General features: G+C 45.6%; 1 protein-coding gene across 1 annotated transcript in view; it reads left to right on the top strand.

Annotated features, from left to right (window-relative positions):
- The first annotated feature begins 9,726 nt into the window (after positions 1 to 9,726).
- The window catches only part of SNRPD1 (small nuclear ribonucleoprotein D1 polypeptide), a 47,646-nt gene continuing 31,129 nt past the window's right edge, over positions 9,727 to 26,243 (top strand). The window contains exon 1 of the mRNA XM_085607358.1: positions 9,727 to 9,906. Within this exon, the coding sequence (XP_085463484.1) occupies positions 9,893 to 9,906 (14 nt within the window). The 5' untranslated portion in view covers positions 9,727 to 9,892. The remainder of the gene's footprint in view (positions 9,907 to 26,243) is intronic.

The following is a 26,243-nucleotide window of genomic DNA, read 5'->3' as shown; positions in this document are numbered from 1 at the left end:
GGGACTACTGATCCCAGGCTCCTTTGCGGCAGGAAAGCCGCCAACGCTGTTTCCGCGCCCGGAGGCGCATTTAAGTGAAGCCCAGCCTCGGCAGAGCGGGCGCCTGGTGAACACTCTAGGGGGTCACGCTGCTGTGGAGACATCGACCTCCTCCTTTGCTGCTCGTTTGTTTGCCCGTTCCCGCCTCCCGCCACTGCAGTTCCAGCCATCGCGGCCGCGGAGTGGAGGTGGGGACTACTGATCCCAGGCTCCTTTGCGGCAGGAAAGCCACCAACGCTGTTTCCGCGCCCGGAGGCGCATTTAAGTGAAGCCCAGCCTCGGCAGAGCGGGTGCCTGGTGAACACTCTAGGGGGTCACGCTGCTGTGGAGACACCGACATCCTCCTTTGCTGCTCGTTTGTTTGCCCGTTCCCGCCTCCCGCCGCCGCAGTTCCAGCCATTGCGGCCACGGAGTGGAGGTGGGGACTACTGATCCCAGGCTCCTTTGCGGCAGGAAAGCCGCCAACGCTGTTTCCGCGCCCGGAGGCGCATTTAAGTGAAGCCCAGCCCCCGCGTCGCGGGACCGCGCGCGGGTTGCGCCGGGCTAAGCCCGGGCAAAGGGCGGGCCGTCTGTGGCCGTCAGGGGCAGACAGAGGCAGGGCCGGGCCACCCTCCGTGGCTCTGCCAGAAAAGATCCTGGTAAGTGGGTCATTGTATAAAGTGTTTAATCATAACCTTACTGTTAAGTATGGAAAAACGTAAAAGTGCTGTGGGCACTTTAGACGCCTATTTACTGAGAGCCGAATCGATAATAGACCAGGAAATACAATCCACCGAGAGGAGGCTCTCGTCTAAACCATCTAGCAGAATAATTAGAGACTCTGATACCATCAGTTCCTCCCTACTAAATAAAACACCTAACTTGATCTTTCTACCTGATTCCCCGGTCCCCTCCCCCCAAAAATCACTTGAGATCATAGCAGTACATCCAAATATTACTCCCTCACAAACGAAAGGACCCTTAACCCGCGGGAAAACCAAACAAAAATCGAACGGTGGGAGGGGGGCAACTACAAAAGGGCGCCCTCAAAGAAAAGAGGGGAAGATCTCATCTCGCCCAGTTCTATGTAACACAGGAACGCAGACAGAGGAGAACCAGCTTAACTCTGTCGCACACTTAGAAACGCATATTGCGACAATAGAGATGATTTCCAAAAATTGTGAAAAATCATTACAAACATTGGTGAACCAAGCATTGGAAGAAAAAATGGGTGAAATGATTTCCATACTCTCCTCAGTCTTTGAAGATAAATTCGTCCGACTAGAAAAACTGACAACAAAACACGAATAAATTTACATAGACCCCCAAGCTGATATTAACCAACCTATCCCCCAAGAGTCAAATCCTCTATCATCTGTTAAGGAACCCCCTAATAACTCAATAATAAATACTCACACCATTTCAGCAATAGGAACACAAGATAAGACACAGGGGACAAAAGGAGACACTAGAGCAATTAGAACAGCGGAACAACCAATAAGAGCTCAAGAAGGACCCCAAAAGGAAAAAACGAGCCCACCCAACCTTTTTCCTCAACCAAACCGAGACCTCTTAAATCTGCCACCTGCTGCTTGCCCCTACGCCCTAGTTCTAACAGGTGTTCCACCCTTAAACAAAGGATCAACAGAAACATGGACCTCACTCAGAAACAAGGTCATGGACTGGCTCATTAAATATAAATATTTCCACTCAAATTATATCAACCAAATCCTGATGGTTAGGAGAGTGGGCTGGATCGGTCATTCCCAAAAAAACATAACAGGAGACTGTATAGTTGTGAATTTTAAATCACCGAGACTAGGACGATCCCTACTTATGGCCAAAGAGGAAAAAACAAATCTAAAAACAGCAATTAATCTGGTACCGCTTGGTTCTTTCTACCACACAGAACCTAATCTCGATCATAGACGGAATGGCTGTATCCTACTACAGAATAGGTTCGAACAGCTGACAACATTAGAGGAGGTGGATTGACAACCAACATCGTTAGATAACACCACTCCCCAAAACGCAACTCGGACCGACAGTGTAGTAAAAAACCTGCCCGATTCAAACCACAGTCGAGGAAAAAGTATGGTATATTCCATTCCCTATCACACCTTGCTCACAGTCCAACCTCACGACATTCCAACTTTGAAGCCCAAGGGTATGCACGAATCCACATCTCCCATTACAGACAGCCAACACAAACCCGGCAGTACCCCTCTCTCAAAGGATTTTTCCGTCACTAAACCAACTGTTCAAAATGCTTGCAATAGCACAAAAAGTAACTCCTTGACTGGCTCAAACTTAAAAATAGTCTTCTGGAACGTCTCGGGCCTCCGCACAAAGGCCAACAATGAAGGGTGGCTGACATTTATAAGAGGAAATGATATAGTTTGTTTGCAGGAGACATGGGCAATTTCCCCCATTTACCTAAACGGCTTTAAAACATTCTTCTGTCCAGCATTGGCCTCAACATCAGGCAGAGCAAAGGGCGGTCTAGTGGTCTATGTCTCAAACTTAATTCCACCTTTAGAGGCCCACGCCCTGAAAAACGAGACACAATATCAGATTTTAAGAATAACCATCAAAAAATCACCACCTATTCTGATAGTCAACATATACAATAATCTTATAGACACCAAGTTCATGGAAGTTTTAAAAGAAATACGTCCTTTTTTACTAGATCACAACAATACCAACCCAGGGAAAGAGCCTATAATCGTATGGGGAGGCGATTTTAATTTAGCATTATGTGAGAATAGTCATAACAACAAATGCTGTTACGTAGACTATCAAAATAATAACATCACACATTTCCCGCACTCACAAAAAGGGTCCCTTATGAACGAGACTATGACCCTTCTCCAACTAGCTTTCGCCAATGAACTGCTTGTGCCTGCTGCCGCCTTCTCTCCAACGTTTAATGGCAGAGGTCTGTCATCTTGTATCGACTTAGTCCCACAGAAGCGATCACCATGTTCACAACCCACGATTGCGCTTTTAGCGATCACTTTCCAATATCCATAACCATTCGAATCATAGCCCCACGAAAAAAGTCACAAACCTTATACCATGACGACAACCTACTGATGACCAGACCGAACGGCTACGCATTAAAGTGGTCCCACATTGACCCTAATGCCATCTTAGAGACCATAGTTAGAGGGGCAAATCCAGATTTCTCTGTCTGTCTGATAGAGAGCTCATCTCCCTATGAGATCGTAGCAAATTACAACAAAATTATACTTGAAGTTAAGAAGGCTCTGACAGTGAATTTTAACGGGGAGAAAACCTCAATGAGAAAACCGAAGTTCGGATGGTTCAATTCAGCATGTTCAGCAGCCCATAAAACTCTTAAAAAAGCTCTAAAAAAATCCCCAAGAGACCGAGTAGAGGTTTCGCAAGCAAGGAAACTATATAACAACACTTTAAGTTCCCGAAAGAAAGAACTAAAAGAGGTACACTGGACCGCCCTACACGATAGCTGCAAAAACAAGGATTCTGCGGCTTTCTGCGAGGTTGTTAATTCTTCTTTTCTTTCAGGCCCAAAAGATAGCGGCCTAATTGAAACAACTATTACGGAATCAGAATGGATAATACACTTCTCAAAAATATTCTCTGTTTCTGTAGGGATGAGTGGACAGAAACATACCCACCTAATCGACTCAACTAGTCCATTAGAACTAGATCTCACTCTCCCCGAGGTCAAGTTAGCATTGAACGCAAGCAGACATGGGAAGACCCCGGGCCATGATGGGGTCCCCGTGGACCTCTACAAATCAAACACGGACCTTTGGGCCCCCTTACTACTTAACGTTCTAGAAGCAATGGGTAAGGTGGGACTACCTGACTCTTGGTCAGACTCTATTCTTGTTCCAATTTTCAAAAAGGGAAATAGAAACAGCCCAACATGTTACCGACCGATATCCCTACTGGATTCGCTAGGCAAAATAGTAGGAAGAATTCTCCTGGAACGCCTTCAAGGCTGGGCAGAAACAAATAACATAATATCTGACCTCCAGTATGGTTTTAGGGAGGGACAAGGTACCATCGAACAGGTCCTAAACCTCACATTACTGAGAGGAAAGTATGTCCAAGCTAAGGGTGGCAGACTTTGCATGGCATACGTAGACCTCTCCGCAGCCTTTGATTGCGTGGCACATAACAAACTGTGGAGTATACTGACTGATATGGGGGCAGACATTAAACTGGTCAACTACATTAGAGAAATGTATTCTAACGCAACTGCAAAAGTAAGATACGGTTCAGGGGGGCAGTTAACATCATCGTTTAAGGTAGAGCGGGGAGTCGGGCAAGGATGCGTCCTCGCCCCCTTCCTTTTTACCCTATATACCAACGGGCTAGAAGCAGCTATGCTGAAGGGCGGCCAGTACCTTCCCCAGGATCAAAAACGCCCGATCCCCGCTCTGCTTTATGCGGATGACGCAGTTACAATCGCTCGTACCCCTCTTGAACTACAACGGTCCTTAGACAGATACAAAAAGTTCATGACACAACTGGACCTAAAAATCAATGTAAAAAAGACATTCACCATGACATCAGGGAAAAAAATCTGTAAGGGAAACGGTATCTACCTAAATAAAACAAGAATAGAAAACACAACCACCTATCCATACCTGGGAGTTATAATAGACCATAAAGGTACCTGGAAAAGGGCTATAGAGACGAGAAAGCTCCAATTCCAAAAAACAACTATGGCATTGGTTGCTTTCGCACGGAGGCTTGGAAAAAGATCACCAAAAGAACTGCTTGACATTTACCACTCAAGATGTCTCAGTACGGCTATATATGGGGCAGGGATCTGGGGAAACGCTCAAGTGGACTCGATCCAAAAAACAGAGAATAATTTTCTGAAATTCCTACTGGCCGTCCCGCCGTCCACTTCCACATATACCATTCACACTGAATTGGGCCTTTCATATATTACAGATGTGATCCGGATGCAGCCAGCTCTTTTATGGCATCGCATCTGGACCACAGCTGAACTAAAATGTACGCAGGCACTTATTACTGATTGTATGAACTTAGACTACGGGATCAAAATCACCTGGCTACTATATGTAAAAAACTTTTTCCTCGATTTGGGATATGAGCACTTCTACTCTAGCCCGCAGGAATTAAATACGATCCCCAGAAAGAAATTACGAGACCTCTGCCTAAACCATCTGGCTGACTTACGCCTGGCCCTAGAAGTAAACAAAACATCCGTACAGCACTCTCTTTTAATTCAAACAACAGACACGATTGAGCCATACCTGACCTTGAACCTGAGTAGCTATGATAAATTTTTACTGACAAGATTCAGATTTAATATTTTTCATCGTCTAATCACCTTTCCAGTGACAAATGATTGGTCAAAACAACTGGCTCACTGTCAGCTCAGTCCACCTTGCATGTAATCATGTTCTGTAAATTTTATGTTGAACCAAGAAAGCTGTACCTGATCCCTCTGCTGAAACTGATGGGTTTAAAACAATGTCGACCTGCCCTTTTGGCTCTCCAAATGTTAGACACAGAATTGTTGGTGATAAACATGACCAAGTTTTTTTTTTTTTTTGTCCTCATTGCTACCATGGTTTCAGTGCCATACCAGATTACCCTACAGTCAGCTGTCTCCGTTCAAAAGAACTGGCAGGGATATATGACCAAGGAAGTGAGTAGAAAATATCCCTCAGCAATTGCAGTTTCAATCTTGGAAGGCGAAGAACCAGGCATTTCCCTTCATGTAAACCACCTTGGTGTAAGTGGCAACCAAGTCAGCCCGGGCTAGGACCAGGCATGACCAAGTTTTTAAAATTTAGCGTACGACACAGAACAAATCTTTAGATCTTAAATTGTCTCATGGAAAGCACTTCAACTATTTCTATAAAAGTAACAAATAAATGTAATGTACAATAAAGAACTACTCTAAGGCGGACCTCATCAAAAACAATGTACTCTACGATGAACTGGGAATATCCCCTATGACATCCTAAACCTGCTGTTGGGGGCTTTTCTTTTCCGTATAAAAGAGCCGCCAATTACACAAAACTTGATCATATAAGAGAAAAACGATAAATAATTGATTATTCATGCACTCAAGATTGTTATTTTGCACAGACCTGTATACTGCTGGCAAAACTGGATATTTCTAACAAACTTTCTTTTTTCTTCTTTTTTAAAGTTTTTTTAAATTGTATAAATTGATGTATTTTATCTATTGAAATGTATAGTACTAATGTTCAACATAAAATGTACATGCTTTTATGGTTTGTGAATATCTTACCGAATAAAGCTTTTTCTGATCTGACTCCTCTCACACTTTGTTTGATCTTCCGATACCTACCGACTACTCTATCCTCAGAAACGACAGAACAGACAAGATCGGGGGAGGTGTTGCATTTATCTTCAGAAACTCCCTTCAAACTAAAGGCTTTCCCACCATCTTCTTCCGCACATTCGAATGCCTATCCCTAGAACTTCAAGTTCATCACGGCTCACCCTTCAGGTTCCATGCCATCTACCACCCGCCCGGTAACTGCTCTTCCTTCATGGAGGAACTCACCACCTTCATTAGTGACCAATATTCACAAAGCGACAGGCAGATCTTCCTAGGTGACTTCAATCTCCACTGGGGCTCCGTGGAAGACTCGGCTGCCAACAAGCTTGCAACCTTTCTCTCAGCTAACGATCTTGTCCAACACTGTTCGGAAATTACACACGCCAAGGGCTCAATTCTGGACCTTGTTATTTCTGAACCAGACCAGCTTACCATTGCTCCCCCTATCCATGTAGACTGGTCAGACCATTTCCTCATTCCCTTCCGTTTTCACCTCTCGCACATTATAACTCTCGGCCAACCTAAAAGGGCTTCTACCTGGTTCCGCAACACTAAAAACATTGATCTTGAGACTCTGTGTGCTTCTGCTATGCGTTCACTTCCTAGTCTAGACCCCAATGCGGATGTCAACGATCTCACTCCCCATTGCCTCTCAATCCTTGCAGTCGAAATCGACAATGTCGCTCCACTCCAAAGCAAAAGGAAAAGACCCACCCCCTCAGCACCTTGGTTCAATAAAGCTCTCTATGACGAAAGGAAAAACCTTAGAATCTTGGAGAAACGTTGGAGACAATCTCCATCCACCTCCAATCGCTCTCTTTTACGTTCAGCAAGATCCAAATACCACAAGCACATCTTCCATGAAAAAGCATCACATTTCAGATCCCTCCTCGACTCAGCTAAAAACAGACCCAAAAAACTTTTCGACCTCATCAAAAACCCAAACTGTTCTCCCCAAACCATCAAACCTGAGGATGCTTCAAAGAAAGCAACTGAATTCGCTATATTCTTTGATGAAATGGTCAAATCACTGGTGGATCAGGTCACCCACCCCACCCCCATTGAGGAGCGAAAATCCTTAGTCACTTGGCAGAACTTTGCTGCCATCTCGGAAGATGACCTCCTCAAATGCATCCTCAAAACCAAACCCTCCAACCATTCTTCTGACCCCATACCTAGTGTCATCGCATTGATTTCTATACCAATACTCTCTCTTATTGGACCAGGCTAGTTAATCTCTTCCTCAGTCAAGGATCCCTCCCAGCTGTCCTCAAAATAGGACAGGTTACCCCCTTCTAAAAAAAAAAACTCAGCAGATGCGAACATCCTCAATAACTTCCGCCCCATCACCAATCTCCCTTTTCTTTCAAAGATCACAGAAAAATGTGTTGCAAAACAACTTTCCCAACACATTATGGACAATAATCTCCTTGACGTGTTCCAGTCTCGCTTTATTCAAAATTGCAGCACTGAAACAGCCCTGCTGCGAGTGATCGATGATGCGCTGCATATACTCGATTCGGGGGAATCGGGCCTTCTGATTCTTCTTGACCTATCTGCAGCCTTTGACACTGTTAATCGCAACACCCTCCTTAACACTCTTCAACAGAGAATGGGCGTGGAAGGCACAGTGCTTAAATGGTTTGCCTCATTCCTCTCGGACAGATCCCAAATGATCAAGATTGCGAACAGTCTCTCGTCTCTACTGGTGATTGGTCAAGGCGTCGCTCAAGGTTCCATCCTTGCACCCACTCTGTTTAATCTCTATCTGAAACCATTAGGGAACCTCCTAAGCAAATCTGGAATCTTCTACCATCTCTATGCAGATGACACCCAAATCTACCTCAAGGTGTCTTCCTCTCAAGATCTCTCACTACTCAACTCTACTCTCAACTCTATTCACAACTGGATGTTAGTTCACCAACTCATTCTCAATCCCTCCAAAACTGAATTCCTCCACCTATCTACCTCTCTCTCCCCGCCTCCTGTTCAATCCTAGATGGATCAGCTGAATTTACTCAAAAGTAAACCCATCATTGTCGACTGAGCTAAATCCCTAGGTGTCATACTTGACAAAAGACTCAACCTAATCTCACACATCAACTCCATTGCCAAGAACGCACGTTATCAGCTGCGCCTTCTGTGGGGGATTCGTCGGTTCTTCCTGGAGAAAGACCTAAAAACCTTGGTCCAATCACTAGTTCTCTCTAGACTGGTTTATTGTAATTCCCCTCTGACTGGCCTTCCCAAATCTTACCTCTCCCCCCTTAAATCTGTCCTCCATTCAGCAGCTCACTTCATTTCAGGGTCCAAACGAAGTGACCACATCACTACTATCCTCTCTTCTCTCCGATGGCTTCCCATCGAGGCTAGAGCTATTTACAAAACGGCTTGCATCACCCACAAAGCCTTGCACTCTTCCTCCCCTCGCTATCTGGCGAATAAACTGAAATTGTCCGGAGGCTTGAGACCTTCTTGGAATGCAGAAAAGTTCCTGCTTGAGTCCCCCTTCCTTCAAAAGGGAAAAATTGTTGGCTCAATCGTTCTGAGGTAATGCGGTGAGAATCTGGAACTCGCTTCCTCCTTTGCTCCATGCCACCACCTCCATCTGGATCTTCAAAGCGGACCTCAAATCTCTTCTATTCCAAAGACACTTTCAGAACTAATTCCTTCATTCTCAGACCCCGCCAGGAAGTTCGTTAGTCATTGTAAATTTGTTGTATTTATTTATTTTTTGTACATTCCTTGCTTGCTGTGTTTGATATTGTGTTCCTCTTGCCTGCTGTGTATGATTCTGTGTCCTGCTATTTTTGTGCGCTCTATTTTGTAACATTTCTCTCATGTAACGTAACTGGTTCTATTGTACGCGCTCTGACACCTTCGGGTAAAGTCCGCGCTTTATAAAAATGCATAAATAAATAAACTTCTGGTGGAGAAATAAATACAGGCTTTAGGACGTACCTTTTTTTAGGCAGTCTGAACAGTAAAATAATGGTTATGGCAATAAAAAAATCGGTCTGGTGGCAACCCTAACCTCGAATAAATGTACTGCATAAGTATTTGAAGAGCAGAAAACGTCTAAAACGTGGGGGTGAGAGGAGTGTATCATTAATTGCCCAGTCTGGTACACAAAAATGCAGTATACGAATATATTAACAAAAAGTGTGGATTTGTGCACACAGTTACTTAATTGCACAGATACATTGAGAAACCAATGAGTACGCCGCTCGCTATAATGTTCCAAGCTGGCCCCCCAATTATTCTTCAACGGATCACACTTTCTTCCGTTTCCATGGCGTAAACAGTACACGCAGTCTTTTAAAAAAAATGCATTCAACGTCTGATCGTCGTGCGAACGTCACTTCCGGTTTGAAACCTTCCCACAATTCAACTATTCGTGCCGGGGAGGCTTGTGCTTTTGTGGCCTTGTCCCTTCCGTGCTCAATTTTTTTTTGTTCCGCTCGCTGGGCGGGAACTCTCCACGTCTCGCAGTTTCGGTGCTATTTCCCCACCAATTTAGCCGTCAAAATGAAGCTCGTGAGGTAAGAAATCAGGGGATGCGGACCTGGTGGTGGGCGTCGTACCTGAACGTGAAGATGGTAGAGGATTGTATGTGTAAACGATAGCGCTGATTGTGCAGCGTCTTGGGGGAGGAGGTACAAAATGGCGGCAGAGAACGTTCCACTCTCAAGCCCTTTGAACCGTAGGCTGCTTGCTCGAACGGCAATAAATGGTTAGCGACATACGGGGAGGCGAGATGCACCTTACCCGCTAGTCATTTGGGAAATCCCGTGGATTGTTCATATTGGGCATGTTCAAATGTATTATTCCGAATCAGTTATGCCCCTTATTCGCTGCTATTGTGCCGACCAACTGGCTAGAAAGCGACTGCACTTTGTTCGTGGAAAGGTGGTTTATATTGGTGCATGTACTTCACAACAATGCAAGGAAGAAACTTGCCCCTGCAGTGCCGCCTATTACAAGTCGCTCACGTTCTGTGAGGTTTATTATGTAAGTAAGTGATGTATATTTGTAATGGCATAACTGAAATCCGGGTTACTGTATTATATGGAATGCCCAGTTAAGTGATACTCTGCGTCAAAAAAATGCAACTTGTTTGTCAGATCTCAGCCAAGATGAACCGACTGGCCTATTGTAAGGAAAGCAGTTCTAAAGAGGAGTTTTCGCCGAGATTTCTTATATCCTAGAACAAACGTGTTGTCTGATACTAGTTGCGTTACACTCAAATTCATGCGAGGCTATATACAAATTGGACAATTCTGTGTGTTTCTGGATTGAAGCTGTCTTCGAGTCAAGTATCTAAAGTCACCTGATTTCAAGGATATACTGCTGCTGTTAGTGCTTACACGAAACGCCTGAGATGAGAATCGCCGCTGTCTAACCTGCCCGTGAAGAGGGCATTTCACCAATAGCCCTTGCGGAATAGTAAGAGCGCGTTGTGGCAAGGGCGCGGGGGCTCAAGAAACCCCTCCGGAGCTGCTGCCTGCCTCTCGTGAACACCGATGGGTCACCTTTTGGTATATAAACGCCGTGTCCAGGAGTTGTTACATGAGTTATTTCTTGCTAAACAAGAAAAGGCGATGCATTGTCTCGGGAAACCTCCCACGCCAACTCTACTCGTCTTTTTCCGCCAACATCTGAGCCCTGTTGAACTTCACGCCAAAGGCGGTGCTGCTACTGCACAGATTATCATCCGCATACTAGGCTCTCACAAAACCAGCACTAAGTATAACAAGCATTTACAATGCAATGGTCTCGGCATTGTTAAAGTTAGAGCTATTGGCATTGCTCATGACATTATTTTTGTTTTTAAAACATTTAAAGAAACAGCATTGTTATTTACAATGTCAATAGCTTAATCACTCTCAAATGCGAGACCTATTGCATTTGCACCCACACACAGAGCCACTCACATAGAGCAACCCACACACACACACAGCCACCTACACAGTTACCCACACACAGACAGAGCCACCACGCATAGAGCCACCTCCAAAAAAAAGCCACACACACAGAGCCTCCCCCACACACACAGCATTTGCAATGCAATAGGTCTTGCATTTGCAAAGTTTAAAGTTGTTGGTGTTCTAAATGGCAATGTTTTTGGCATGGTCTGGTCTGTTGTGCACTCTCAGACCCCATGAAAAGCCTCCTCCCCCCCACCCGAGAGCATGGTCTGGTCTGTTGTGCACCATCAGACCCCAGAAAAAGCCCCCCCCCCCCCCCCCCCCCGAGCATGTGCTCTGAAGATCTATTTAGATCAAGCGATGGCCCACGAGTGGGCGTACTGTGGAGTCCCTAATATTACAGAAACAACCTTTCATATATACATTTGAAAGTATGTGTGCACGAGCTGCATCAGTTATAGGGTAATGTTTCATTGTTCTGTAACTTCGGGCGAGGCTTGGCCGCTTGCTGGCGCTCCTCTGCATCTTGTAAACCAGCAACTAACAGAAAGGCACGCCAGATGCCAGTAATCCAACTGAGGCTTGCCGAGCTAGTTAAATAAACATGTGCAGGTCCGAAAGGGTGTGTGTGGGAGGGGGGGCTGGCTGGGGGAGGTAAAGCACTGGTGAAGGGTTTGTGATTGCTGGCCGTGGCCAAGTTAGGGCCATTGTAGGCAGCTGCCTTATGGCGCTATCATGAACTCACCAGATGGATACTAATGTCCGTGTAGCAAGATTAGGAGTGCCCAAACAGCAAAATATCATTTAGCATGGGACTCCGATAACCCTAGCACAGGAGCGGTTTCTGTGCATGGTCGGCGGTGCACAGCTGATTGGTTAGAACGTCGCAGCACAAACAATGCAGTTGACAGTTCAGAGCACTGTGTTTTTTGGCGTCGTAGATTACAGTAGGAGCTCTGTCCCCAGCTTAATTTGATTCTGCACTGAAAACAGATGAATTGAGCCAACAGTCCCATAATGACTTCTCACCACTGCGTTAGACATTCAACTGTATGTACTGGTATTTTGAGACCACCTCTTAACCAATTTAGTGCTGGTGCATAGCATAGTAGGAGGTGAAGAATTATAGCCTGACCTTCCTGCAAATACAACTCGGATAACAGCACCCGGTTACACTCCTGCTTAGAACTTCACAGCAGCGTTTGATTACAATGCATGTGCAGGTGGGAGACATGCATGTTTGCCGCCTACTTCCTTTACACGCAAGTTTAGACAGCCGCGTTTGTGCACAGCAGCCTAATTTCTCCCTCCCCCCTTTACTGGCTGATAGTCCCTTTTCCAGGGTAGGGGCAAAATTTAGGGGTGGCCCACAGAGGCTGGGAATAAAACCAAGTTATTTTCTTTCTTTTTGCAGTTCTATGTAGCGCATTGGAACGCATTACATGAGCACTAGTTACATTACACAAGGTAAGTAAGATTCATTTTGTTTTAGCACAGAAAGGCCATCCTAAATTCCAACAGGGAGGGGCGTGTGAGCTCGACCTGGGAACGAGGCGGCTTGTTGCCTTCCGACTCCCACAAAGCTACACGTCTTGAGGTGTTTCAGAAATAAAGCGTATCTGGGCGTCCCAGCCTTTTATGGGGTGTCTAACAGTTGCTCCGCGAGGGGTGAGAGCCTCTCCTAATTCCAGGGAGGAGTCGGGCAAAGCTGGTGCCCGGTGGCCCGACTTCACGCTGGGTGAGGTTGGGCCCCTTTCCACGCTTCTGCCCGGGAATCCCCGGAGCAGAGAAAAAGGAGCCTGTCTAGAATACCAGGCTATGATGGAGGAAGCCACAACACACAGCAGCTCCAAAGCGCAGGAGGATAACGCACAACAGCCACACTGCACCAGCCCCCACCATCGCCTGCCCCCCTCTGTGCCATGCCACCTCCACCGGCTGCAGCAGTTACCGTGTGGGGCCCTTGCAGATGCAGTCACTCGGAGCACCAGACGAGGGCCCTCTCCGTGGGGGGGTGCGCAGGCAGGACTGGGTCATTCTTGGCAGCTGGACATTGCCTCACAGGCTTCCATGGAAAAGTAAAAAAAAAATCAAATCACAAGTAACCGGGGGCTATGGGGAGGGTCTGCCAGTGCCCCTGTCGGGGAAACTTCGGGAAATGCTGCAAACCTTACTGGAAAATCTGAGCCGATGTGACCCAAAAGCCCGAGGAGAGGGAGCGATCGCCACCATCTTTCTCCGAGGTCAAGCAGAAATGCCTCGGAGAAACGCAGCGTCGTTTTCGGATTCAGGCGTGTTTTTCTTTCTCTCCTCTTGCCATTGGCTGCAATGTTTACATTCCAGAGGAGAGAAAGAAAGTAAAAAACACGCCCCGAATCCGAAAAAGACGGGGCTTGAGTGGACAGACGCCCCTCTTCTCCAATGGCTGGCCTCCGTTTAGGAAGCCAGCCAATGGAGAAGAGGGGCAGGTTCAAGCCCCATACTAGAAAACATTAAATCTCGCCAGGCGAGACTCCGCAATCGCAGCCTTCGCTAACCGAGACCTAAAAAGCTGTTCGACAACGCGTTAAACCTTATCAAAGCAATCCAGTCACGTGGATCTTCGGCCGCTTCAATTTGCAAGCGGGCCAACATTAGGACAGGAACTTGTTCTGCTACAATATGGAACTTAAATGAATATTTAGTGTGTTTGTGTTAGAGTATCTTTGGCTGTTCAACAGCACTGCTATTCAAGTCTGCTCCTAAAAATGAGTGTTCTCTGCATTTTTGTGACCTTTCAGAAATGCATTGTTATTCTTGGTTCAAGAGACAATGCACAATACTAGTTATATGGATCAATCAAATCGATTGTAAGTGTGCTACTCACCCGTGAGGGTCTCAAGGTGCTGCGGGGGAGGGGGTGTGCAGATCCGTGCAGCTGAAGAGCCATGTCTTGAGGGTCTTCCTGAAGGTCTTCAGGTTAGGGAAGAGTGATATCTGCTGGTAGCTTGTTCCAGGTTCTGGCTGCAATGTGAGAGAACTATCTTCTGCCTGCTCTGGCTCTGTGGATGCGAGGGGGTATCAGCCAGTGCGAGGTTGGCAGACCGGAGGTTTCTTTTGGGTACGTGGAACTTAATTCTGTCATTGAGGTATCTGGGTCCGTTGTTGTGTAGGCGTGGGTGAGGATCATGAAGGTTATTCTTTTCTCCGCGGGGAGCCAGTGGAGTCTCCGCAGGTGTTGGCTTATGTGTTCATTACGGGGGGATGTTGAGGAAGAGTCTGGCTGTGGTGTTCTGTATGGTCTGGAGTTTGCAGAGAAGGAACTTGTTGATGCCGGCGTAGAGTGCGTTTCCATAGTCCAGTCTTCTGGTGATGAGCGAGTGGGTGACTGTCTTCCTAGACTCTGGGGGGATCCATTTGAAGGTCTTTCGGAGGGTGTTGAAGCAGCTGGAGGTGATGGAGTTGACTTGTCTGTTCATGGTGAGCGATGAGTAGAGTATGATGCCAATGTTTTTGGCGTGGTCTGAGGGGGTAGGTGGGCGGCAGGGCACCAGATGTCTCATGCTGAGGGGGTGGTTCTGAGGACGAGGACTTCTGCCTTCAGTTTTGGGACAAGAATTTGAGGCTGGTTTATTAAAGATTTTTTGGCATATATAAAGCAGGAGTGTCTATCTAAACAGATTACCCTTTATAGTAAGGTACTATAACATGGTACTCTCCCTCAGTTTCATACATAACATTTCCATCAACAGTATCCAAACCTAATGATCAGCATCAGCAAAGTGTATGATGTATCCAACCTGAATTCACGGCAATAAGCACTAGTGATAAACAGGAGTCACATGGTCTTGATTGGAAAATTGATTTATTTCTATTCTTTTGTGGATGCAAACAATCAGCCCAGTAAGTTATCGCCCAAAACCAGGTATGTGTTCTCTAGGTCTGCCCTCATTTGTTTGTAAAGGGATCACTGCCGGTAGTATCAAACTAAATCCTCAATTGATGTGTTCATCTCCAATGTATGTGATCTAGCCCTTCTTCATCCAGAAAGGAAACCAATTCCTTTGTCATTTGTATTTTCCTAGCATACACCTAACGACAACTACCATTTTTTAGGGTCAAATTTATTTTGATGGTATCGTCTGGGATCCATTTATAGACAACGTAGGGCAATGTGATGTACGAAACTGGTGAGTACTATGATATAGTACCTCACTATCCAGGGTAATGTAGGTTTAGATAATACTCTCCTGCTCTACTTTGCCATTAAGTCTTTCTATGTAGTAATTCTTGGGCAGTAGGATCACAAACAGTTGAGCGTCCAGTTTTTGCTAATAACAATACTGATGAATAGTAGTGCGACTGTCGTATAGCCTTGCTTCCTTTTTTCTTATCTGTAAATTTATTAAAGGTTTCTTAAAATATTTAGCCATGGTTTGCCAGTTAATAGTTTTGATTTGGGTATATATTACAACGAGGCTGTGAAGTAAAGTCTATCCCCCCCCCCCTATAACCGTACAACTTAATTACGTTTTTAAATAGTTTATTTATATATTATTTAGATGGGCTGAAAGAAAATAAGGGTGGGGACATAATGAGACGTGTTAAGTGTAGGACATTAAGTCCCCACCCTCTCTTGCATCTCCAGTGGACTGGCCAGATGAAGAAAAAAATTGGTTAAAGGTTGGCAGTATTTACATTCCATTGGTCGTCATTGTGCTTTGCAACAGTTAAATGTAGGAGAGGACCATCCTGTTGGAAAAGGAATGAAAAGCCCCAGTCAAATTTAAAATATTGCTTCTTACGGTCTAATTTTTTCCGTAGTTTTTGGGAACGCGTAAATCGTGTTTTTTCTTATTTTACATATGATGATGGGGTGGACAATTGGAGAAGTGGGGTTGTCCTTGCAAGTGGGATTGTGTATGCAGGACAGGGAAGGTGCTTTGTGAGTGACTGAATGCAGGCGTGGATGAATGAAATCAGATACATGGGTGTGTGCTATTAGCAGCTAACCAAGCTAGAACAGTTTATGGTTTATTGGTAATTTTGTTGGGAATCTGTCTGTGCACTAAATGGGTAGCTTTGAGGAAGTTCTCTCCCTCGCCTGACCCAGTGGTCTGGCGAGACTTTGAGAGGGCTCCAAAAAGTGCTACCAGCCAGCCTAGAGCTACAGTGCATGTGCGCGCACCGCTTGTTCTTATGTAATGTGAGCCATGCCCTTGGTGATATTAGCCACGTCCCTTTGAAATAACCCCCAGTTTTTTCATCCCACTTAAGGCCCTGACATTGTTTGTTATTTGACAACATGTCTTCCCGTTATGGGAGCGTTTTTAGCTCCATTGTCGCTGAAGGGAAATCGTCGTGTGTGCAAAACTGTTGATGACCGGTTTCCCTTTTTAACAATTTTGCGCCAAGTATCAGAGCGCTTTACCCGAGCCGGACGTGCGTTACATAATGCCACCTTTTATTTATTAAAATATATATGGGGGAGGGCAGTAAGGCATTTGCCCCTAATCACAGTGTGTTGACCGTTATCTCTGAAAGTTAACCCAGCTCCCTTGATCCAATAGTGGGTTGATCGCCTAGCCCACCTCCTGTTCCTGCATCTTTATTCCCCTTCCTGCATCTTCCTGTCCGACTATCACCTGCCTTCTCTCCCCCTCCTGGTATACTTGTGTCGTTGTTTGACAATATGAATTCGCGCTATTGGGGCGTTTTCAGCCCCATCGTCACTGAAGGGAAATCGTTGTGTGTTCAACCCCGTTATTACTTGTTTCCCCTTTTAACCTGAATTTTTGCAACCGGTATCGGAGCGCTTTAAATTGGGCCCGAATTGCGTTACATAAAGCCACATTTATTTATTTTAATATTTATATCGGGGGAGATTAAGTGACTTGCCCAGAATCACATGGTGTTGCCTGTTATCTCTGAAGTTTAACTCAGTACCCTGAATCCCCTAGTTGAGATCATCCCGGCCCGCGCTGAACATTAAAACGAAATTACACCATTTAAGAGAAAAGACAGTTCCTGCTTGTTTATAACTTCGGCTCCGAGAGCTGTGTTGAAGACTCTCCAGAGTCTTATTAAGCCCCCCGCCTCTTCCTGTTAATCTGTTAGTGCAAGAGTTTATTCTCTCCCACTCCTTGTTTTTGTCCCCCCCCCCCCTCCCCTCTGAACCCTCGTGGACCTCTCCTTCCAAGCATGTGGCTCTGCCTCTCTCGTCTTTCCATCGAAGTGTGCTCTACTGCCTGAGCTTTAACTATTAAGTGTAACTGAAGCCTGCACTACGCTTGCGTTTTTATTCTTAAATGTGAGCGAAGCTTGCAGTACTGCATCGCTTCATCTGAACGCCCCACGCCGACCATAATTACAGGCACGGGGGACAATGTGCCATAACCGACCCACTCCATTGTTATCTGCAAAACTTCATCCTGCGCTGCCTGGTTCCCCCGCCTTACCCTTGGAATTATTTAAGGATGTCAGTCACTCCACTACAGTCCTCCGCTCCACCAACTGAGCTAGCGAAAGCTCGTATAAACAAGCATTGGCATAGCCAATAGTTCTCACTTTTGGGACCTTATAAGTATTTAGTTATGCAGCACAATAGCCTTGGTGCAACAACTGTTGCATGGCAAAACACTTATAAGGTCCCAAAGGCGAGACCTATTGGCTATGCCAATGCTTGTTTAAGTTTGGCCTATGTCCAGCTTTAGTGGCTAGCCAGACTCTTGAAAGTAATGTATAACGGGCCTTTGGGTTAGTCTCTGTTCTCATTTGCATGCTTGAAGTATCATTCATTTGTATCATTCAGTGTGGGCTTTGAATTGCCCCCTTCATGTGTTTCTTTAATTGGAGATGTTGCTTAGTTGTTAGGTCCATATGCACTCAGCGGTTGCAGTGTGAGGCAAATGCAAATGATCGACTCAGTCCATGAGCTGGGTGCATGACATACCAGCTCAACAAGGAGCTAGGAAGGTTGTGTGTTGCACAAGATATATGGCTGTAGTCATCAGTGCACATTCCCAGACTATAAGTCTTGTGAGCAGCTGGTATGGTGCCTAGTTCTTCCTCAGCTATTCTTATATTAGTGTCTTACGGCAAAGACCCTGGTTGGAACTGGTTGTGAACTCATCAATGCCTTTGAGCAGCGATACTGAACAAGTGTTTTAGTCTCAACATGGGCTTGGTGCCAGAGTCTCTGACATTTTATATATAAGCCACTGTGCGGTGTGTCAGCACTCTGACTTTGCTGGGTTGTCTGGAGCTGTGCTGGTAAGTAGAATGGGTTGGTAATTTTAATCATATTAAATATATATATAAATGCATACTAGGCCTTCTTATTTTTATCTTTTTTATGATGAGGTGTTTGTTGGTGTCTTAGTACTGCAGCTGTCTTACTTTCAGGCCCTGTGCCACAGAGAGGTAGACCAATCAATACACTCCCTCAAGGTGTTGCTGGGGAATGGGATCCCAGGTAACTCCCAGGCATTCCACTTCAGGTCAGTGTAGTCACTTACTGGACCTGCCTAAATTGGATCTCGGCTTCCTTTTCAAATGCTGGGCACAGTGTGGTGAGGACCGTCTGCTTCAAATAGTAGGTCTGACTTTAACTAATCTTCTCTAGGGCAGGTGTGAGTTTGCTGGGGAAAGTGCATTCGTTGTGAGGGGACCGACTGACCTAGTCTGTGTCCAGAACTCTGGTCAGCCAATGTCCTCCTGTAGCTTGTTTATCCAACTTTTTCATCCATAGCAATCGTATATCTCCGCCTACCCTTAAAGGCTCTGTGCCTTTCTCCCCTCACTCTAATGCATGCTTTGGTCTCCTAAACCTTTGAATCTTATTCGGGGCTCCCCTGCTTTCACCTGAATGCTCAAGGTTCCCCCACACTCTGGGGTTTTGCACAGGCTTGGTATTGATTCGAGCTCCTTTGAGCAACGGGGGGGGGGGGGGGGGTTGGGGCTGATATAGGGTGCAGGATTACTATTAATGCTGAGGGATTTGGGTGGAACCAGATGGGGTGACTTGAGTATTGTCTGCGCAGTGAGATAAAAGAATGGTGAAGAATTTCTGTAGGGCTACAAAATCGACCATTCCCTTTATACTTTGTTAAAACTACTGCAAGGTTTGTAAGGCAGGAGTGTCTGATCATGGTTGGACTATTGGGTTTCTACGGTAATTATCGGAGATCATCTACACGTCAGTTACAGTAAAGTAGTTATATGGTTAAAATGGCAAAGTATCGACATTTTTCAATAGAGTTGCTTACATCTGTGTCAAACAATTTAAACAGCCTAGTAGTTCATTAAGGCTATTGCATTGAGCCTCAGCCTTTATGAAGACAATGTGCTGATATCGCCATATATAGTACAGTTTAAGTGGTTAAAACTGTCTTTCTTCGTTTGTGTATTGTTCTAAGCTTTATTTTTGCTTCTTGTAAACACTCCTAATTCTTTACAGGTATGAGAATAGATGTATAGAATGGTAAAGTAATTTGCTCCCTTTTCTACGTGGATCTCAATCAAAGCATTTTTAATCTGATTCAGTTGAGCAAACCTAATATCTAATAGATCAACACGTTGGTCATGCTTCTAGAATAGTTGTACACATGCTTTAAAAGAAAAAAATATTCTGTTTGATTTCTCTTCGGCTTTCCCAAGAATTCATCAAACAACTTTGCAGATAAAGGTAGAATTGGAGGTTCTCGCCAATATGATTTTAATAGGGAATACAAAAATTCTTAGCTTGCGTGTAGGGAAATTTCAGTTCCATTAAGGACACAGAGGCAAGGATATGGTCTGATCTTTATTTCAAATAGCAGCTACAAAAGGATTCCAATAACTTACCAAAACTACTTTCCCCTTGAACACTAGAGAAAAACAGCAGTAACACTATTCAACCAATAACTGTGCCTCATGCTGCCATACAGTTTTCTCTTTTCTCTGCATGCAATAAGCATCTCTATCTACGTGTATAAACAAAGGAACTAACCCGTCCATCAATTTCAAATATATTTGATAAAATGGGCCATAAACGGCGATTCACTTTTTATATGTACTCTTGGAGTCGCAGACTATACTGGTCATTATGAGCTTTACAGTCAAAGATATGCAATAGTATGGTTGATAACCACATGTGAAGCCATAATTATCCTGAAGGAGTAAATGTGATCATTGGGTGAGAATAACTTGACCTCCGATCCACAGATGGGATACTCCTTGTCTCCGCCAGGATCGGAGGCAAGCATTACACTAGTTCAAAGCTTATTAACCACCAGAGAAGGCATGTTAAATACCGGCTTGAAGTAAAGTCTTTCAAAATGGAATCTGACGCCCAATCCGCTGTATTGACAGTATTTTCCAATTTGGTCCCCAGCTTGAATGATTTAGAGGCCATCGTACCTCTCGCAGAGTGGGCACTTATCATCCAGGGTTCAATGCCGGCCATCAAACCCAACGGCTGATCGTTATGAAGGAGACTTCTTTAAATAGTTTCTTTAGAGATGAGGGGTTGCCTCTCCCTGGGGAGGAGGGGGCTACCGTCTCCTTTATTGTCACTTGATTAATCGATGTTTGCCAGCTCACTAAATAGTACACAGCTCCTCAAGGCAGTTCACAGTAGCACTTCCATGATAAGATCTGATTATACTAATCATACTGACTGTTCGGATGAACTCCTGAGGATTTTCGAGAAAAGGAAATTTAAGAAAATTTTAAATAATTTGTGTCCCCCCGGCGCTGTAAAAAAAAAAAGGAAAGTCTACTTCTGCAGGAAAGGATAGAAGGGTCAATCAAGTACGTCTAGCAGTCTTCTTAGGGTCAGTAAATTCAAATAGTCTTAACATCCTGCTCTGAAGATCTTGTAAATGTTAAACTGGTGGGAATGGTTGAACCCAGTGATATTCCGGAGTTTGTTGAATCCTTGGCTGCTACAGACGAGGCAGCGTGGGCTGGAGAAAATGTCGACTGAGCCTCCAAGTTCAGAGAAAAGAGCAAGGAGGTTACTAGAAGAGGCTCACTCCAAGAATAGTTTATTATCCATGTCCACTACGTCAACCTTGCTTCATAACTTTGAGAACATTTCAGTCCTTGTTTCTGCATTTTTTTAAAAGGCCTATTAGAATCTTGAACAGTACGAACATAAATTTTAACCCTAATTCCAGTCCTAAATGCCGGCATAGTACAGACTTTGTGCGGCAGAGGTTGTATCGCTTCTTCCTCCCAGAGAGATTTTTGCTGATGGTGACCTCGTTACAACTACACCCCAATCACCTGCAGTAATGAATTGGATTTGTGACCAGTCGCCTATTGCTGAAGTAGCAGTACATACAGTTAATGTCGACTGATTCTTATATATTTTTTAACAGTTTTTATTGATTTTCTATAGTACCAAGTGGGCAACGCCCGACAAGCATCGTACATGGAAATGGCAGATGCTAAAGACTTTAGGTACTGAAAAGTTTCCCCCCAGGAGGTCTGCAGAACAAAAGACCAAGAACCACCCCAAACCACGCACCATACACCCCGTGAAAAGCAGGATATAAATACAGCAAAGAAGTTTCCATCTACGTCTGTAATGACCTATCGCCTTAAACTGGCGAGTCATTTAGCACCAGCCGTTCAATAGGGTCCTGGTTTGCTGGCTGCGTTAAGAGAGCCAAGTAGATACAGCGATATTTAACCCACCTGGCCCAACTCTTCCCGTACTTCTGTGGACAGCCCCTCACCTGAAACACCGCAATTTCGGCAGACATGCATGTCTAAGGCCTTTTTCCATGTCACAATACGGGGGGGGGGGGGCTTCCAATGTTGTGTCTCATACTAGCTAAGCGGGGCATTGCACAAGAACAGGAGGTGCCTCTTGTATCTGTTTCCCACTGATGTCTTCTGTGCTGTGCAGGAGTGTCAGTCAAGGGCAAACTTCTAAAATCTGTGGTGCGCGCCATCATCTCGGGGGGGGGGGGGCACTTCACTTTAAACCTCACCTTTGTTTTCAAATGTCTCACGTCGACTCGAAAGTACGTTTAATTCCTGCAAGTCTTCCCCATTTCAAATGGGGATTTTGGATTGGCTAACTCCTGCACAGCAGCCAATCAGCACTTAGTAACGTCATCACTGATGTTACACCAATTAAGGGGACAGCATTACAGATGGCAGGAAGTCCTGCAAAACCAGGAACATAAAGCACCTGAAGTCTAACTTTTTGGGTAGTGTGGCGTTTCTTCACTCCTCCCGTTTGCTGCCTTTTACTTCCCTAGGTTGCTGTCCTGTCGCGGTTATCTTGGTCTGAGATTTACATTTTGCTTCCTCGCCGTGAAGAATTCTTCTACTGATGCACTGGTTTTCTCCTGCTGCTGTCGGAAGTGAAGAATTCTTCTGCTGATGCACTGGTGTTCTCCTGCTGCTGTCGGAAGATTTAAACTACCAGTTTATTTGCAGCGTGTGTGAAAAATCTACTTTTGATGCAAACATTCTTTCGATGTTTTCTAAGTCAGGGCAGAGGTGGGTGGGTGGGGGAGGAGGCTGGGGTGGGGTTGGGGAGAGGGAAATCGAAGGCACACGATGTTAGTTTTAACTATCTTGCACTGGGGAACGGCGTGCTCATACTTTTGAAATTTAAAGAAACCTCCCTGGGGGTTTCAGCAAGGCCTGTCAGGAACAGAGGCGTGCTTCTTATCTAGGAGGCTTGCAACTGTCTTCTCGGTACCCCGGTTTTGTGAGCAGAAACTGCAATATTTTTCTGTACACGTTTTTTTTTTTTTTCCGATGGAATAGGATGCATCAAGTAAAATTGATGTGGGGAGAGGGGAGGGAAGCTTGGAGCGAATGCCTGCCCACCCTAGTAAGGCAAACTCTAGCGCTCTTGTGTTCAGCAGGTTTTTTAAAAATCAAATCGATTTAGGAAGGGCCTGTGGCTTTCCAGACCTCCGCCCTTCCTCGCTCTCACACATGTGCCTGCCATGGACTTTTCTTTTACAAATCAGCAATGTGTTGTCTTCAGTTGGAACAACTAATCCAGACCCGGTCTGCACTACAGCTCCCAGAATACATCGTGCAGTTAAAGTGAGCTGAGCAGCGCTGGTCACACCAAGTCACCTGGCAGGAAATATTGAAATTTTTCTTGTTACGGCCCAACTATTGTAATTCGATTTATTCAGCCTCAGTGTATTGTGCAGTGCCCTTGCCAACCAAGTATGTTTGTGTTAATTAGCAAATGCCTTTTTGGCAGCGCACGATCAGGCAACTGCCTACAGTCCGTGGGTGCCAGTTGTAAAGTGTGTCACATTACAGCACCTTCAGTTCCTCACTGTGCTAAGGGGACACCGGTCAGACCTCCATTGCCCCGGTGCAGGAAGAGTGTGTAAATCATGATCTACTGTTACACTGACTTGGTATGCTATGAAAATGTGCTTTTGCTGGCACAGTCATGTTGCTCAAATGGGTGCAATTCCAGATATTTGTTTCCTTCATCTTCACTGCTTGAGTTTGCTCGTGAGAAAGTGTCACTCGTAGTCATTGAAATGTCACTCACAATTACACTGAAATTATGAAAATGTCACATAGCAATCTGAAACCTTGGCACACCTATTGAGAGCAAGGTAATGTAAAGAAAATTGCAATGGGGCATGACGTGCCCATACTGTAGTGTAAAGAAACCTCTCTGGGGGTTTCGGCAAGGCCCGTAGGAACAGAGCAAAGGAGAAAAACTGTGTGCCCAAATATAGAAAACAAAAACCTGGAGTACGGCGCCTTCTCCTGTTCAAAGAGATTTTCATTTTTACATTATTACAAAAACTGTTATATCCACATGGGAATCACCAATTCACTCTTAGGCAGCCACTTATTACCAGACAAAAGAACAACACAAGAGAGCAAAGACATTTTATTTTCAGGAAGTAAAGCAAGAGTGCCTCATCCTCATGGGATCTGTACACACAGCACAACTGCTGTCAAAACTCTCTTGCCTTATAGCTCTTCCTATTTATGTGAGATTGGGTTCTCAGGACTTGCAGTATTAAAGACTAAGTACCGTTCAAGACTGGATGTGGATCACAACCTGAGGATGGCTGTAGCGAAAATCCTTCCACAGATTGACAGTCTCTGTGGCGAAAAACAGGCACACCCGTCACATTAATGTTGGTGGTGTTATAATCAATCTGTCGTGTGTAAAACGAAGTATCCTAGTAAAAACAATTTGCGCACATTTTATCTTGGAAAATTGTGTCTTGAGCTGTGTAATAAGCCTCTGTCAATTAACCACCCCCACTAAACACTCTTATTGTGTTGAACATTATTTGCCGGATATGGCCGGGATATGCAGGTGGCGGTCGAAAATGTAGTATACCAGATTCCAGAAATTTCTGTCAGGTGGTGGGGGAGCCTGACATTTAAAAAAAATTCAGCTGGGGGGGGGGGGGGCGCTCGACCTACAAAAGTTTGAAGACCTCTGGTCTAGGGTCTGCTGGGATATCCCATGCCAGTACCCGCCCCACGCAAGACAGTACGCCCGACCAGAAGTGTTGCAGTGCCCCACAGCTCCATACCGTATGAAGAAACAACCCTTCGTCAAAGTTACAGCGGAGACATGTGGGGGACTGAATTGCCCCCATCTTCCAGAGGTGGAGGCGTGTGTAATATATTCTGTGGAGGTACTTAAATTGGATCAGCCGGTATCTAGTGGAAACAGCAGAATACCTGGGACTAGCCAACGCTTCGGCCCAATCATTGTCTGTCTGGGCAGGTAAGTCCGCCACCCGAGTCCGATGCATCGTATTTTGAGTGTGTAGTGAGGGTTTGATATATTTGACGAATTTTGTGAGCCCCCAGATCTCCCATCAGCAACCTGCCCTCCAGTGGGTGAAATTCGGGTAAAGACGTGAGATGTTGTATCAGGGGAGACAGAGCATGGTGGAGCTGTAGGTACCTATGAAACTGGGATTTGTTTTGGTTAAAAAGTCCTTCCAGCGGTTACAGGAAGATAAGTGTGGGCCCCTGCATTATATTGCCTAGTGTAGATATCCCGATATCGTCCCATCTGCGGAACCCCACCAAGGTCGAAACAGGCCGAAGGTGCCACCCCTGCCAAAGGGGAGTAGCGCTAGTCAACATGCCAGTCCAACCCATAAACCTGGTCACTCGCCTCTATCTGGATCGCCGTCCGGCAGCCTGGGGGAAGCGTCTCGAAGGACGAGCTGCTCTATAGAAGGTGGAGCAGCGGGGTATCCGCCATGAAGAGCCGTCCCACAGCGTAGGCTGGGTCCGCCTGATCGCTGTACCACCAGACATTGATTACCACGAGCTACGAAGCCCAGTAATACGCTCGAACGTCAGCTGCCGCAATCCTGCCGCAGTACGTGGACTGAATACACGTCTCAAGATCCACACGGACCTCCCCCGCCCCTCTATAGGAACCTGTTCAGGAGCGCGTTTATTTGGAGAAACCACAACGGGGGGATAGGATATGGATAATTCTGGAGCCCATAAAGCAAGCGTGGCAGTGACACCATTTTGAAAATGGCAGACCGGCCATATAACGAAAGAGGGAGGTGGGACCACACCGACGTCTCGTCGCTCACCACAGGGAGTAGCGGGATATATTACGCTACCAAGCTACGTTGGGACATTTGGTGATGTATACCCCAAGTTACTTGAAACCCTCACCCGCGATGATCAGCTGCGAGGCCCAAGCCTGACTCCTCTGCTCGCTGCATATGGGGAACAGGATAGATTTGGACGGGTTAGCGCATAGTCCGGATGTCTCCCCAAATATCCGCAGGATCTGGAGCACCCGCGGCCCGGAGGACCAAGGATCTGATATGAAGAATAACGTGTCGTCCGCATATAGCGCGATCCTATCTGAGCACTCCGGCGACCAGTTTAGCCCTCGGAAGACCGAATCTAGGCGCACCCACGCTGCCAAGGGCTTGATGGCCAAGGTGAATAAAAGCGGGGAAAGGGGGCACCCCATTTCTCGT

Source organism: Triturus cristatus, chromosome 5_2 (assembly GCF_964204655.1).
Source record: "Triturus cristatus chromosome 5_2, aTriCri1.1, whole genome shotgun sequence".
In the NCBI taxonomy this organism is placed as follows: Eukaryota; Metazoa; Chordata; class Amphibia; order Caudata; family Salamandridae; genus Triturus; species Triturus cristatus.
Note: the sequence above shows the minus strand (reverse complement) of the source record. Positions and strands in the feature narration are given on the sequence as shown.